Source organism: Chanos chanos, chromosome 2 (genome assembly GCF_902362185.1).
Source record: "Chanos chanos chromosome 2, fChaCha1.1, whole genome shotgun sequence".
Taxonomy (NCBI): domain Eukaryota; kingdom Metazoa; phylum Chordata; class Actinopteri; order Gonorynchiformes; family Chanidae; genus Chanos; species Chanos chanos.
In genome coordinates this window covers 19,214,246-19,230,458 of record NC_044496.1, presented here as the reverse complement: position 1 = coordinate 19,230,458, position 16,213 = coordinate 19,214,246, and the positions used below count along the sequence as shown (strand labels likewise).

The following is a 16,213-nucleotide window of genomic DNA, read 5'->3' as shown; positions in this document are numbered from 1 at the left end:
TTTGGGGTTCTTTTCCTCACTACTGCATTCCCTCACTCATCCATCCATCCATCCATCCATCCACCCCTTCATCCATCCATCCATCCATCCATCCAACCATCCATCTATCCATCCGCCCATTCATCCAAATCTCCATGTATAAGCATCTGAAGAGGACAAAAGGGTGAAAGCATTTTAGCAGAGGAAATTCAATGGCAGAGTGCAAGTCACATTCTTTCCATTTTCCGTTCGTACTTTCATCAGAACTAAGATCAGTGTGTAACTTCAATCCAAAAGACAAGTTGGCCTCCAGAATCTCAATTACAAGCTGATCTCTACACAAACTCTACAGGACAGAAATGTTGAAGCAGAGTTCTAGACCTACTCTACCCTCTACCAGAAAGGAAGAGAGATGCTCTCATGTGCCCACATTGATTGCCTGATCACCTACTTTTAGTTGTTGAATGAACGCAACAGAGTTTTCATGTAGTGCTTTTCAAATTTTCATTTCCACTCTTCTCGTTTTACTTAACACCTGATCCGCTGTCAAAACTGTTATGTTTGAATTAAGTTGTAGTTTCTTCCCAAAATGTCATTGCTAATAGTTTTAAGAATCATGTAACAGATGCAGTGAAACCTCATTTTGTCCAAGTTAGGCAAAATCGCAAAGTATGAGAGGGCTTTATTTGTACTGAACACATATTTCACATTATTTCCAATGTATACTGTAAAAGAAAAAGCACTGGGTGTTTGTGGCATGTGAAAAAGTGTTCAGTTAACCCACATTGCTTGGGTGGTCTGGCCGAGTCTTTCTCTTCTATGTATACACTGCACTCTGTCACTGGCAGCTCCTACCAAGCTATCACATCAAATAACCTCAGGAAAGGCTCGTGGAATACGAACACTGTAGGGTGTCTTCCTTTGCAATTCTACATACAGTAAATAATTTGCAATGAGCAAAACTGTGGTTCTATATTATACTTTATTTTCCATTTGTGCAAAATGATTCACTGCTTGTATAAAAACACGAAACAGATAATATACATTTCTGAAAAACACTTTTACATCATCAATGATTTAAAAAAATATTTACAGAAATCAATTTCTAGAGCTGTACAAAAAAGTATGACTGAATTCATTACTTTCCATATGTTTTAAACCAAATTTTGCGACAGGACTGAGGTAGCAAATAAAAAGGGATGGACATAGCAAGAGAAGAGAAGAGAAGAGAAGAGAAGAGAAGAGAAGAGAAGAGAAGAGAAGAGAGAAACAAAATGGAGGGCTAGACAGAATCTAATCATAACAAGGCTGCTCCACAGCCTGAAGGGTGGATCAAGAGGCACATAGTCCAACAGCATTAAACTACTACAAACGAAAGATATGAGGACATGGGGAAATTGTCAGTTTGCTGCTATTTCTTGTTTAAGGTTGCCTCTGCGTGTCTCCAAGTTAAGTATCTTTTTATTACTCGGCTGTGTAAGAGTGGCTTATACAGATCCATGTTTGTGTGCACAGTGTCTTTTACCGATCTTTCCCAAGAACACAAAGAGAAATTTAAGATAAGCTCCAGATGAAACCATTCTTAGTGGCCTCTTAATCTCAGTTGAATGCTGCCAAACAGATATATTCCAGCTACATTCTGCATTTATGGACACTTAATTTGTCTTTGGTGGAGGCATGTTAAAATTTTCTTGTTAACTAATTCCCTTCCCCTGAAGAAAAATGACTAGAAAGTAAACTTGAAGTGATAATAAATAAGGAAAAACGGAGGCTTTTAAAAAAAGACTCTTGAAAAAGACTGCAAAAGCAACCACGCTACCTTAGTAAAACTCCTGCCCACAAATGCACCCAATGCCTCTAGTCTCTAAAAGCACACAACATTGTTTCAATGTTATTGCACTTCTACCAAAACGTCTGCACGTTATTGATACTGGACATCTTTTAAGGGTTATTCAGGAAAGGTTTCTTTTCCTTGGAGGCATGCCCTCCCTCCATCCCTCCCTCCCTTTCCCCTTCCTATGCTGTGCATCTGTCTGTCCAGCAAAGACTCCACCACCCAGCCCAATAGACCCTTTAACCTCTCACGTTCTCTGAGTCAGTGTGGGTGCCACTGCTTAAAAAGATGAAGATGGACAACTCTACACAGAAAGCAAAGAGTAGCACAGAATGAATTCACATCATGTGCTATATAAACATGCTGAGATCAGACAAACTGCAAGGAAATTTGTACAAAAAAAAAAAAAGATTAAAACAGTGTGATCAGTATACATTCCTGTGTATTGAGATCAATCATTTTGTGTTGTTCTTATATTAAAAACACTGCATAAACATCATCAAAAAATAAAATTACATATTTGATTTGAAGACATATAAAAGCAGCACTGCTGTTAAATCGTCTTTTCTGCCACACAGCATTCTACATACATTGCCTGTGTGTTGACTCCCTTAAAAAAATATCAATGTCCAAAGTTTGAAAAGTATGAGAAAGTATCCTTGCACCCTTGATTACACCAACTTTTAACAAGATGACAAGTGCTCTTAGTAAACAAAGAAAGACATATCCATTGGTCCTGTGTGGATGTCTCTTTCCTCCAAAGGAGGTTTGGGGACATGAGCTGCAATGGCACCACTTGTGTTGACACTCTCTGTTCATTCAGGAATGACGATGGACCCTGTGTGCTCCTGGAGCGTTGGACAGGAACATGCACCGAATGTTCAGTCCCGAACAGTGAAGACACGGAATGAGCCTCCTTCTGTGTAGCTCTTGCTGTAAATGTGAGAGAGAGAGAGAGAGAGAGAGAGAGAGAGACAGACAGACAGACAGATAAAATGAGCTTCCTTCTGTGTAACTCTTGCCTTAAATGTGAGAGAGATAGAGAGAGAGAGACAGACAGACAGATAAAATGGGAGAGCAATACAAAAATTGTATCCCAACTCTAAGCTAGATCGTTTAAGAGATTAATAATAATGATAATATTTTAAGAAGTATAATGCAGTTAGTAGTGCAGGTAACCTTGAGTGTTCAGCACAGAATAGGCATGGCCTATTAACAGACTGTGAGACCTACATTTAAGAGGTGAGATCATTTAGGGACAGATCTGGAAACTTTCACTCTGACATTGGCTTATTGTTTCTAATGTTGTTGGCCTATTCGGTATAATTCCCTTTTCCAACTACCGCTGTTGACTGTTGTATTTGGCTTGATGTCCTTGTAATTAATTAACTAGTAGAGTGGCCTTGAGGCTTTGCCCTATTGGATAACATGATAAAAACTGGTCCCATTGGCATATCATCAAGTGCAATTATCTGTAAGACAGAACCACTGAGTCAGCAGCCAACAGCTTTTCCACCCGCAAGTAACTGGATATGTTGTGATTATTTTCTTGTTATTGACAGAAATTCCACAGGCTTAGTTACCGACCCCCCCCCCCACCCACCCGTTATCATGTGGTTGTGTAATGTCAATAATATTGTGGTGTTTCAGTCTAAATGAAAATCTTTTTACAGTATAATATAATGAATTCTCTTTAAAACAATGTGAGTGTAGTCTGGGCAAGAGCTAGAAATCAATTTGTTTGTGGCTAGGCTGTTTGATTGAGTCATGAGACTGCACTTGAGCTAATTCTGTCTATACAGCACTTTGCACACACCATTGAGTGCTAGTGTAGAGTAAGCAAAGAGTCCATGTGTGGTCTGGCCACACTAGAAACCACACCATAACTCTGAGAATTCTATGTGCCAGGGGCAGAGCTGGGCTCTAGGCACACCCAGAATGGCATCTGAAAGCAGGGCTTGATTGCTCATGGCAGGAAAACATGCAGGAAAGGGAAAGCAGGCAGGCACCTCTCAGACTGAATGCCGTTCTTCAAGGTTCCCACGTAACTCTTCTTCTTATCCAGCGCCAAGACATCCACATAGCCACCACTGGCTTTGATCACCCCGGCATGGATGGCTGCCCGGCAGATACTAGAGTTCTGGACAAGGGAGAACAAAGAAGCTTCTTTAGGTACAAACTCACTCTCCTTGAATCTTTTAGACATTAATCGCTATATCTTGTACCCTGAAAAATGTTATGTGAACACACATGCATAGCAGGATGTCTTCTTCGTTACCATTCAAACTGTTACACACAAAGATGCATTGGGCGTATTCTACCCAAATGAGACACTCTGTCCTTTTAGTGTAATGTGACAATATGAAATGACACAAATATTTAACTCCACTGCAGTTTGAAATGCACATATAATTCAGTGAGGTCAGAGGAAAATGCATAACTTCAGCTAGGGATAGCCCAGACAAATGACATCACTTGCAGGACTATAAATGGGTATGGCACATTCACAGCTGAGACCAGTAAAGACTTCCTGCAGGCTAGACGCCTGGCCAGTGACATGTCTGAAAGTCTGGCTTCAGTGTGCATCAAGCTCACAGCCCTTATCAGCAGCTTAGAGGCCCTCACTTATGCATCAGCTTAGCTGTAACAAGGCTGAAGTGTGCTTAGCCTCCCCCTGCTGACCTCTGACTGATTATTAAAACATAAAGTTTATCTGCTTGTTTTGTATACTTTTCAAACTAATTCAGTAATTGTCCCTTCGCTTTTGTTTACAGTGGGTGCTAGGGTCAGGCTGCAGGACAAAGGTAATTAATGAACTCTTCAGAGCGTTCTGATCAGTGGCCAGTTGGACAAGAGTTCAGCTTTTACTCTGGAATGCTGTTGGAGACAACTAAAGGGCAGTAAGTTTGTCTGAGGACAGGAACTCTTAATGTGACCACTCAGCATCCAGGCCAGTTTACAGGCATTTCCATATCTATATGCTTGGAGTTTTTGCATGAAAATAGCGATATCTTACCAGGTTATAGAACTGGGATGGCATTTTTGAGATTTGAGAAATTAATTGGATTGGTGTGATTGGGCAGTGTATTGCATTGAAATGAATTGAATTGAATTGAACTGAACTAAACTGAACCAAAATGAACCAAACCGAATTGAATTGAATTGAATTGAACTGAATTGAATTGAACTGAATTGAATTGAATTAAATTGAATTGAACTGAATTGAACTGAACTGAACTGAACTGAACTGAACTGAATTGAATTGAATTGAATTGACTGCCGTGCGATGGTGACCTGTCCAGGGTGTTTCCCCGCCTTTCGCCCAGTGAGCGTTGAGGGTAGGCTCCAGCACCCTCCACGACCCTAATCAGCATTTACGGCTTAGAAAATGAATGAATGAATGAATGAATTGAATTGAATTGAATTGAATTGAATTGAATTGAATTGAATTGAATTGAATTGAGAGTCTGCGAGGGACTGGTGACCTGTCCAGGGTGTTTCCCTGCCTTTCAGGGAACTGAGAGTGAGTGGCATTTCCCTGCTCTTCAGTTGGTGATTAGCTCACTACCTATTTCAGTTCCAACCTTAACTACATGGTGAAAAAGTCAGCAAGGGCAGTAACCAGATCCAGCCCTGTGGTCTGTAAGAGTTCTGGGACAGAGATCATGGGCAAAAAAGAAGTCTACCTTCTCTTCTTTCTTCACAATGTCCTCTCAGTAATCTTTAACAGCACTTTCTACCACACAAACTTCACGGTTACTTTAGCTCTCAACAGTGCTAGACCACATTCATCCATTTCCTCATAACTCATCCCTCAGCCATTCGGGCTCAACTCAAACAGAGGCAGGTACTTACATCTGTATAGATGTTGCTTCCAATCACTGGAGCCCAATACGAAGGTTCATTTTTGCAGTTAGCTGGACAGAGTACTCTGAGGGTCATACAAAGGTAAATGATTAACTAAAAAATAATACTAAAATATTTTAAAGGCTCAAATTTGAGTAATTAAGACACAGTATGTGTATAGGTGTTTTGGAAATAGCACAATGAAGACTGATGAGATTGCTAAGGCAAATGGTAAATCAAGCAAACTGCTCTAAGGGTAAACAGTTTTGGATTACATAATATGTAATACATAATACATAATATGATTCTCCTGTCTGTATGCTGTGCAAGTTATTATTCTGAAGTACCTTGGACAATGGGAATATGGCTTCTTATATGGACAAATCTCAGCAACTGTAGTATAGCAGTCTATTGATTGTTCTGTTAAAGACAGAGGAGAGTCGTCATGTAGAATTAATCCATACAAAAGTATCACATACATCAAAAATGAATATGCATACACAATCGCATCAGATAAAATTTACACTTACTTTCCACTTTTGCCACAATGAACGCATTCCCCGGTTTATATTTACTGTCAAGAGTAAGAAAAGGCATAAAGCAAGAAAATGAATAAAACATGACATAAATCAAATTTAAAGCATTACTGTGTGTGAGTGTGTGTGTGAGTGTGTGTCTCTGTGTGTGTTAAGAGGGGGGGGTGCAACATACCTGAAGGATTCAATTCCATTCTTAGTTGCCTTGACAAAGAAAGGAAGCTTGTCTTTCCGTGTGGTGTCCACCAGGCCGCCATTGTTGTCAATGACTCCATAATGTATAGCAGCACGGCAAATACTTGATTGCTGAAATAACAGGAGAATGTAGATCCTCAAACGATTACAAAAAATAAGGTGAAATCAGGATTTGTAAGAATCTTAAAACGATTGTCTTACCACATCATAAAACAGTGTGCCCCACACTTTACCCTTCTTGTTCAGACAGTTGGCGGGGCAGTTGAATCTAAGAGAAATCAGATTACCATTTAGTAAAAAATACAAAATCTTGAGTCTATGATCATTGTAAATAAGCTGAGACTGACCTGTTGCAGGTTGCCCCTTTGCACTTGTCTCGCATTTTAGTCTCACACTTGATATTTTGAGCTGTGAATCAAAAGACAACAAAGGCAGTAAAATAGCATGCTTGTTGCTTATGCGTTTAGACTGATGAAACAAATCTGACTGAAGTTAACCCCCCCCCCCCCCCCCCCCAACATCTTCCCCCATACTCACTAAGGAAGGTGCTACTTGGTGTTTTGGGTGAGGAAGGTTTCTTGGGCACAGCAGGTTTAGGTTTTGGTTTGGGTTTAACAGTGGCTGGCCGAGATTGCACTGGTATATGAGGCTTCTCAACTTCATTCATGTCAGGTGTTTCGTGGCGATTTGGATCTCCTGATGGAGTTGAGATACATGGACAATATTTTTTTCCCAAGGAAGTAAAGAGCCAGACAGAAGGATACATCAGAAATTAGTTGGAAATGTAAACGTGATTCAAACCATTGCTTACCCTTGTAGCAGAGGTTTTCCTTGCAGCCTCCTCCATAGCTTGGAGGGCACTGAGAACATGGCCGGCCATGCTGGTAGGGGGCCTCTCCGATCCAGTTTCCCCTGAGCAAGATCACAAGGGTCAGCATGTCTTTGAAATATTTACACAATGTCTGGACGTGACAGAGCTCTCAGCCCAGCAATTATTTTAATGCTCTTTAGGCATCATAGCAGATGCTTAAAACCTTAAACGTTAACAAAATATTTCCTGGCAATTATCTCATTAGAGTTGCCTGGAAAGGAGAGCCAACTCTGTCCATGTATTCCTTTCCTAAAACTTAATAATTTTTCCATTTTTCCAAAGATGGAACTTTTTATGGTCTACATGAATCATAATATAACATTAGAGTAAACATTTCCACCTTGAAAAAAGGTCAGTTCCTAAGAACACGCTTGCTATTGTGCAACACACACAAAAGTTCAAAGGAAAGAAAGAGATTTTCTCTTACTTTGGTGAGTAGTTGCAGACAAGGTAGACAGCGTTTTCCCAAATTTCTCCCCATACATTAATCCTTGGACAGGTGTGGACTGCACAGCCAACCCGATTGGTGGTGGCCCAGACCAGCTAGAAAAAAAGGATCTTTGTTTTATCATGCATATAATGCTCTTCATTACACAGAGCTCTTTCCATTATCCCATTACATTCCAACCACAACCCACATTCCCTTGTGGACTCCTTTTCTGTGTTCTAAACAGTTCGCCACAGAAACCTATCACGGCTATCTAAAATAAGAACCTGTGGATGTGTCATATGCATCTTTACGCTAAAGATTGAAGGACCAGTCTTTTAAGTCATGTAATGTGCGTTAGCAAGACTGAAACAGGGTCTGAAATTGTCAAGACAGTGAGAGAAAGAATTAACATGAATGGCTTCTTTATTTACTCAGTATTCTGTCTTTCTCTTGAACTCTCTTTTCTGACTCTTTAGAGATCCCCCAGAACTTGTGGCAGGAAGTGGTTCCCATGCTGGGCCAGAGGAGACAGATTGATGAGGCCACGGGGGTAAAAAGCAAAGACTGCCCTTTCATTCTCCCCTAGTCTGAGGAAGGAGACGGCCCTCGAGTGTGACCAAAATTTGCTTCCTATGAACTTGTGTGATCATTTTCGTGATCCACATAGTCCATACAAATAAATCAATGCCTGTATGCAGGCACTTGAGCTAAAATTGTGGTTGGACCCTCTCTGGGTTTGCTGGCATAACCAGGTTCATCAAGTACAGGCTCAATCCCAGAGCCAGATCATATTACAGCACATGAATGGCAAGTGCTTACTCAGATTTTTCTCTCACATAATCTGAAACCATACAGCAGGTATACATCCAGTAACACAGAGAGGAGACTGAAAGAGCATTTCTTCTCTCTCTCTCTTTCTCTCTCCCTCAGGAATTCACTTCCTGCACTGGGGCCAGAAAGAGGCCACAGGCACTGTCAACTATGCAACAATGATTCAGCAAAGGCACTTGACTGCGCTCTGCTGCAGCTTATCCCACAGTACTAAATCGAAGGCTCATTTTTGATCTCTGAGGAAATGTTTGACACTGAAGGACTTGTAGGGCAAAAAAATATATATATATATCCCCTAAACCACATTCCCATTCTGCACTGGAAAAAGAGGAGCAGGGAGGTTGTGCACTCTTTTTTTTCCCCCTGCATTGCTGCATCTTCAAAGGAATCCAGGTCAAATACAAAAATGATCCACAAGTCTGGGAACGGCTTCCAGATGCCCTGATTTCAGAGTGCAACTGGAGGAAAGCAGGCTGTTTTCACAAACCCATCCCAGATATAAAGTAAAGTCTGATGGAAGAGGATGCCGGTTCTCTGTGTAGGCCTATATGTATTTTTTCTCTTGTACAGGTCTTTCTATGCTTCATATACACTTGACCTTTAGTGTTTTGAAGTGATCTGTTCCTTCATGTCAAAAGAGAAATTAAGAAAGAGCAAAGAAAAAGAGGACAGGCAAGAGCAAAGACATTAAATCTTAGGAATTAAGGATAGACAGTCATTGGACAGAGTGACAGAGAGGGAGAAAGAGCAGAGACAGAAGAGAAGAGTAATAGAAGACAGTTCTTTGAACTGCTTTTGTGTTTATGTTTGACGTGTGTGCACATGCTTCAGTGGAGACTGTGCTGCCCTGTTTTTTTGCGAGGCTAATGAACACCAGCTGACACGCCTGCATCCCACATGTTGTTTTTAAGGCATCTCTATATCTGCCTCAAGACATTTGCAGGTCACACATGCTACCTATTAAATTCAGCTGTTGAAGAGAAAGACAGGCTAATACACATATGCACATCAAGTGGGTCATGATTTTGGTTCTGACCTGCTTCTCTCACTCACCTGTGTGTAATGTGTGCACATTGGTCCAGAACAGCGCTCTGGGCACCAGGGATTGCACTCATGCGGATAAGGGTAGGTGTAGTCCTTCACTTCATCATACCAGGCCTGGACGTGATAGGCTGGAGAGCGGTACCTGCAAGAGCAATTGAGGCATCAGCAACTGCACCAAGGTACACTAGTCCGGTACCTAACCTAGCAGCAGTGAGTGTCAGAGGGGTATGAGGACCAATGCAGGAGCCTTTGACTAAATTTTGGACAGCTCTCCCTGCTCCACTCTTTGCTGATGAGTTCAGCACTGACCACTAACACAGCTACATCATCTGTTCTCAAGCCAGTGTAGGGGTTCCAAAACCTCAACTCTCCCTGGCCCCACTAACCAATCCATTAGCCAGTTTCATTGTAAGCATGACTTTATACAGCACTCAAAAGTGCTGACGTGCAGAAAGGTGGAGAAAAAAAGGATTCTAGGCTGGCACTGAAAAAGAGCAGGATTATGGGAATGAGAACAGATTCCTGGAATGGCACCTGCTGTGGGAGAGGGGGGGTGAAGGAAGAGAGAGAGAGAGAGAGAGAGAGAGAGAGAGAGAGAGAAAGAAGTGGGTCCTCTGCTGATTTTCACAAAGAGCCAGTGTGTAAGACAGGGGCACTCAGTGCTCCACTATCATCCTCACATATAACACATAGTAGTTACATAATATGTATTGTATGTGGTGTTTACTATGCAAACACTCACTGTCCACCATCCTATACATGCACTGGGAGGAGTGTTAGGCAGTCAGGTAAGAGGCCAGTAATACTGAAGAGGCTGTGTCTTTGTGTGTGTGTGTGTGTGTGTGTGTGTGTGTGTGAGAGAGAGAGAGGTCTTACCTGCCCCAGTGAACTGCCAGGTTCTGACCAATTGACATGAGCAGGTCCTGAGGCCCATGGTCCCATATACACTGTTCTGCCCAGTGAGTGGCTGAACGTTCCAATTCATCGTCCCATACCTGAGGACACACACACACACACACACACACACACACACACACAGACTTAAATCACGCTTCCTTCCAAGACTCACATTCTACTGCTAAAAAGAGGCACAGCACACGTGACTCCTAAAAATGCAAACCAGAGCAATTAGACTGCGTGTGCAGATTTTTCTTTCCAAATGATTAATTTGGCAAGCCTAGCCTCTTTCTGTAAATGCCCTACTCACAATTGGAATTGTGCCTAATACAAGTAAAATATTGACTACAGGCAAAAGCATCAGAGTCTGGCTGCTCTCCACTGTAAATCCACAGCAATCAGGCTTCAATGAGACAAATTTCCCTCTGTTTTTTCTACACCTGTGGCGGAGGAAGGGGGGTTTCTGTCCACTACCCTGTCTTCTCCATGCACACACTCACGCAGGACTGGAGTATGAAGGAGGAGCGTTCAGGGCACCCCCTCACTCACTCTCAGTAAATTTCCAGATGCTTGGTGGTTACACGGTACAGACGCTCACACACCCTCTACTCAGGTGGTGGCTGAGTCAGGGCCGCGTGCAGCGCACTGAAATCCATATTTGTCTCAGTGAGTCCTGGCAGAGAACGGAGTTGTGGGGAACTCAGTCACCTGTACTATACTCACCAAATTACATTGACCTCATTCCCCTCCTGGTGTCTCCTCCTCCAAACAATAAAACCACATTTAACAGTGCATTCTTTTATCTAGTTGTAATGTCCCTGACTCACAGCCCCTCAGCTCCAATAAATCTGGCACAGAGACAACACCTCTCCAATGCCACAGCTCACTCAGCAGGTTCACTATATTAATTCACTCTTCAATTACACTTACCACATTGTACTGTTCTGGCAAACTCATTAGCCCCTCCTTGTGTCTTCTATGTCAGAACAAATGCCATAAAGGAAGACACAAATGATGATTTTCTCCTTACCACCATTATCAGTCCATGAGTCAAAACTTAACTAAAATCTTCCAGAAAGAGTCAGTAACCACACCTTAGGAGAAAATTCATCAGTGATACCGCCGTCTCAGGAAGTCTAACCGCAGTGACTTGGCACTGCCACGCTGTCTATTTGTCTCTGCAGGTAGCTTCAGCTTACTGCAATTATCTCTCCCGTAAAACAGCACCTCACCAGACCGACAACAGAGCTTGAGAAAAACACTAATAAAATCAACAGGTCTCTCCCCATAAATGTAGCAAGCCTCAGCACCTGACAGAGGCCTATAAAGAATCAAAGAGATTTACTGCTTCAGTAAAAAAGCAGACCGCATCTGGAACAAAGAACAATTACTACAACACTAAGTGTTGAGCTTTGTTTAAAATTTGCCATAACTTTTTTACAGTTCTCTAGATGTGTGGTCACTATATCATCAATACGCCTATCTCAGCTGGGTCAGATTTCACACTCCAACTTATCCAGTTCAGCTCAGTCATCCTTGCTTTGTTAGTGCAGCAATATAATGCACTGCACACATTTTGACACCAGAATTTTTTCTCCATGAATTATTGCATTCATGTTCTCACCATGTACTCCATATTAGAGGCAGTGGGATAGACGCCCCCCCTCAGCTTGTTGTGTAGATTGAGGATCTCATCACGGTCTGCCCAGGGGATGGCTCTGCGGACTCTCCCGGCTGCGGCGCCCGTGGTGCTGTTGTGCTCCATCTCATCCTGGTAACGGCTCAACAGCTGACGCAGCTCTTTAGAGTCAGGCAGGAATAAGGCAGCTGCAGGCATGGCCGCGAGGACCAGCAGGGTGAGAGTGATCAGTGTGGACATGTCAGCAGTGTGCTCAGTTTGGGCGTCTCTCTGTGGTACTGGTGGGAAGGCTACAGTGGGCAGCCTTATGTGAGTTTCCTTCTCTCTTCAGCACTGCTCTCTCTATGCGCAATCTGAGCGAGAAAACACACATACACACTGTGAGCCAACAGAGCAGCACTCAGAGCACAGCACATGCTCAGAAAGACATCTGAAGTGCACACACACACACACTTACATACACACTTACACACAGTGTTCAATACACAAAAACAAAAATGTAAACACATATGTTTGGTCAGACCCAGTCAAGCCTCATCTAAACTCTGCAAAGTGCATTTTAGAGTAATACAAGCAGAACATTAATAGTGCAACACTTTATGTCTGTGTTGCCCACAGATAATAAATCAAAAGCCAAACCGTAGCTTTGAGAATCAATACCAGTTAGAGCCTTCCCTCTCCTCCATGGTAACAGAAATATTAATAATCATTTTAATGAAAGTTGCTTTCTGCAAGATAGGTTTTCCTCTCCTCTGCCACAGTCACTAGAGTGCAATTAACCCAGAGGTATTGTTCCACATCAAAAGACCTGGCTCTTGTTTGCTGCTCAGGCCACTGTTCATCACACTCCAAGCACTAAATTATATCTGATTCTCTTCAGTTCAGCCAAATCTTTGTAAAGCCTCTTTAATCTAAGTGAATGTAACAACAATGTCTATGTGTTCCCCAAAACACAAAATAGTATCTTGTTAAAATCATGTTTGTAGCAAAGATTGGAAAAACACAGTCATTTCTGTCTTTGTCAGTAACAAAAGCACCACCATTCCAGGGCTGACATGTTTTAAAGGCAGGTCAACACAGACAGAGAGGAGATGGAGAGATGAGAGGAGCAGCGAGAGTAGACAGAGAGACAAAGAGGGTGAAGAAAGGAGGGCTAGAGGAGGGACAGAGATGTGAATGGAAGGCATTTTATTCAAGTTAAATTAAAATGCAGTGTCACCTTCAGACAAACATTACCAGCATATGGAACCAATGCCAAGTTTGCCTGCAAATGCCACTGCCCCATTGGCACTATAAGGTCAAACAACACTGCTCAAACAGCAAAGAGTCCGACAGCATGGAGCCGCACTTGTCATGCACTCCCCCTCGCCCCCCTCTCTCCCTCTACCACCAAATCAGTACTCTCTCTCTCTGCCAGAGGTTCTGAGGTCTGACGCCCGCTCTGTGTCAACACACTGTCACTGCTCCAGTAACAGAGCTCACACTGCCAGAGGCCAGGTCACCACACCCCTCTCACACCGGCCCACACTGAGGTGCAGTTCAGAGCCTTTCTCATCCCTCTCCTGAATTCTGTACTGCTGTGACAGACAGTGCTATCAGGTTAACACACTCCTTTAATACAAGTTTTGATCACTATGAAATGCCTTCACACATGACTATCAACCTAATAGTATCTCGCACCACCCAGACATTTGTGTTCATTTAAATTTCACAATTTTAAAAAAAAATGTTAGCAAAGATCAATACATATAAAGACTGTAAAGAAACACACCTCTCCTGGACGTTTCAATAAAACTCTGTGAGCCTGAAATTAAATTCCCTTAATATTTCACTGAATACTGAGCTACATGGAGATTTAGCCTATAATTAAAACCGACCTCTCTCCCTCCTTACCTTCAAAGTTCTCCCTCAGTAAAGTCGACCGAAATTTTAACAGTGCATACAGGACACCAACATCATCTGAACTCAGTATTCAAACAGAACGAGGGATGTTGTGTTGAACTTCAGTGGCTAAAGACAGGCAGGCGGCCATAAAAGAGCTGACGGCCAAGTATTCATGAAAAGACAGATATCTTATGAATAAAATCGCCAATAAAAAGCTAAAATTCATGCACTTATAACCGAATGAATAAATTACATTAATGCAGAAAAATGTAAGAGGTCAGAGGATGCATGTGACTGAGGATGCATGCAAGTATGAAATATCAGATTTTACCAAATTTCTTTTTTGTCCAGAGTCTATCCAATAGTTTCTTCTAATATGAAGAACACACAGCGAGTGCTTCTCTAGCTTTCTGAAATATTTCCCTTTTTGTCAAACAAGGCTTCTTCGCTCGCTTGGCAGCGCTCCCAGTGGTTAGCAATGCAGCTCGATTACTTCTTACTGGCTTCTCTCAAACTATACACCGCCTTTTATAGAGAACTCCGGTGAAAAGAGGAGAGAGACAAAAAAAAAGGCTCATCCATCCCATTCCCTCCCCCACTTCGCAGGAAAGCTATGTTCTTGGCAAGTCCCACGTTCTCTGACGAACGATGTCGGCATTAAAACGCAAATCGTCATCATCAGTCCCACCTCTGGGATACATGCAACGTTTATTAACGTTCATATTAAGCACCACACACTACTTGGGTGGGTGAACGAATACGTGTTTTATTACACTATGCTTACGCAACGATTACAAGAGTAAAGAGATGTAGAAGGTTCTAGGTTCAGGTGGCTGAAGTTCTATCTATCTATCTGTCTGTCTGTCTGTCTGTCTGTCTCTCTCTCTCTCTCTCTCTCTTTCTCTATTTGTATATATATATAGGTTATATACACACACACACACACACACACACACACACACACACACATACATACATACATACATACATACATACATACATGTATATATACACACAGACACACACACACACACACACACACATATATGTGTGTGTGTGTGTGTGTGTGTGTGTGTATAGAGAGAGAGAGAGAGAGAGAGAGTACAGAATGCAGCAGAATGCAGCTATTCTGTAGCAGTCAATATTGGTTGTTTTTAGCAAATTTGCAGTTTTTAAATTATATTCTACATTCATTATGTATCTGTTGTTGTGACAAATCATTTTATGTAGAATTGACCTGTAGCCATTAACCTATCCCTGTCAAACCACTCTTGCCAAAGGTATTTTCCGGCTCGTTCACGAGTTAGGAGGCTTGATTGCAGCTAGCATCATAGCCCTCATCTCCTATTCTTAACAGAAATATATTATGTCTCCGCTTATTGTCTACTAAAACGATCCAAATGGAGAACCCAGGCCAGAAGCCAGAGTGTTGCTGACACTCCTCAGGTGATTTATTTCTCTGGGTCATAAATTTGCCATCTCACAGACATGCAACGACCTAGGATCTCGAGCAATCAGAAATTGGCTTTTTTAAAAGTGGATTGTGTCTTTTGGATGTACTTTGTTCTCTGTATCACATATTTCAATATCAGACAGACCATAAAATGCAGGACATTTGGTTGGGAGCAATGCACACTCATTAAGTGCCAGCCGTGGATTGTTCCTGAGACACCATGTGCTGAAAAAAGAGCTTAGTGTGCTGTCACAGCACTGACTTGACTTTTATGTTGTTGTTTACAAACTATTTTACCAACAAATGTTAAGAATTACTTTGACTTAATACCAGCGGCTGCAAATCTCAAATATTTATGATATTTTAACACAAATGACAAACCCAAAGCTCTGCAGAATTTTACTCCAATTTACAAATCACTGAATGCCAAAGATTTATTAATGTATCTGCATCTGCATTCATAATCTTTAGTTACCTTTCAAAATGTTTCGTGATACACTATTTCATGAGACATTTGTTTAAAACAATTTGCACAGCATGAAAGTGTAACGGTTTCAACAATGTCACAGCACATCATTCGGTACGACACCTTAAAATACTGTTCTCATACATTGAAAACTAACTCTACTCTTGTTTTTACCCTTACTCCCATATATACACATGAGAGAGGTCCACCTCACCAAAGACTGCAATCATTTGCCTGGAGCCTTTAGACTTATATATGCACATCACTTTCTTATTCCTTGAAGGAATTTTCTGTGCTGTTCTAATAAG

At 41.8% G+C, this 16,213-nt stretch overlaps 1 protein-coding gene across 1 annotated transcript; it reads right to left on the bottom strand.

Moving 5' to 3' along the window:
• Positions 1-2,398: 2,398 nt before the first annotated feature.
• Positions 2,399-14,415, bottom strand: crispld2 (cysteine-rich secretory protein LCCL domain containing 2). The gene is made up of 15 exons (XM_030765895.1): positions 14,318-14,415; positions 12,088-12,455; positions 10,443-10,561; positions 9,576-9,708; positions 7,689-7,804; positions 7,202-7,302; positions 6,928-7,086; positions 6,738-6,798; positions 6,592-6,658; positions 6,371-6,501; positions 6,190-6,233; positions 6,007-6,079; positions 5,669-5,744; positions 3,823-3,953; positions 2,399-2,746 (listed from the first exon to the last, which is right to left on the bottom strand). The coding sequence occupies exons 2-15, from the start codon at positions 12,340-12,342 to the stop codon at positions 2,695-2,697; spliced, it is 1,518 nt and encodes a 505-aa protein (XP_030621755.1). The 5' UTR covers positions 12,343-12,455; positions 14,318-14,415; the 3' UTR covers positions 2,399-2,694.
• Between the last annotated feature and the right edge of the window lie 1,798 nt (positions 14,416-16,213).

What these genes read in the sequence shown, in the direction of transcription:
- crispld2 (XM_030765895.1), bottom strand. Translation starts at nt 12,342, where the DNA reads ATGTCCACACTGATCACTCTCACCCTGCTGGTCCTCGCGGCCATGCCT. An exon ending in CTGGCAGTTCACTGGGGCAG is followed by an intron (nt 9,709 to 10,442) that starts GTAAGACCTCTC and finishes TTGCTCTTGCAG; the next exon opens with GTACCGCTCTCCAGCCTATC. An exon ending in CCATATTCCCATTGTCCAAG is followed by an intron (nt 5,745 to 6,006) that starts GTACTTCAGAAT and finishes TATGACCCTCAG; the next exon opens with AGTACTCTGTCCAGCTAACT.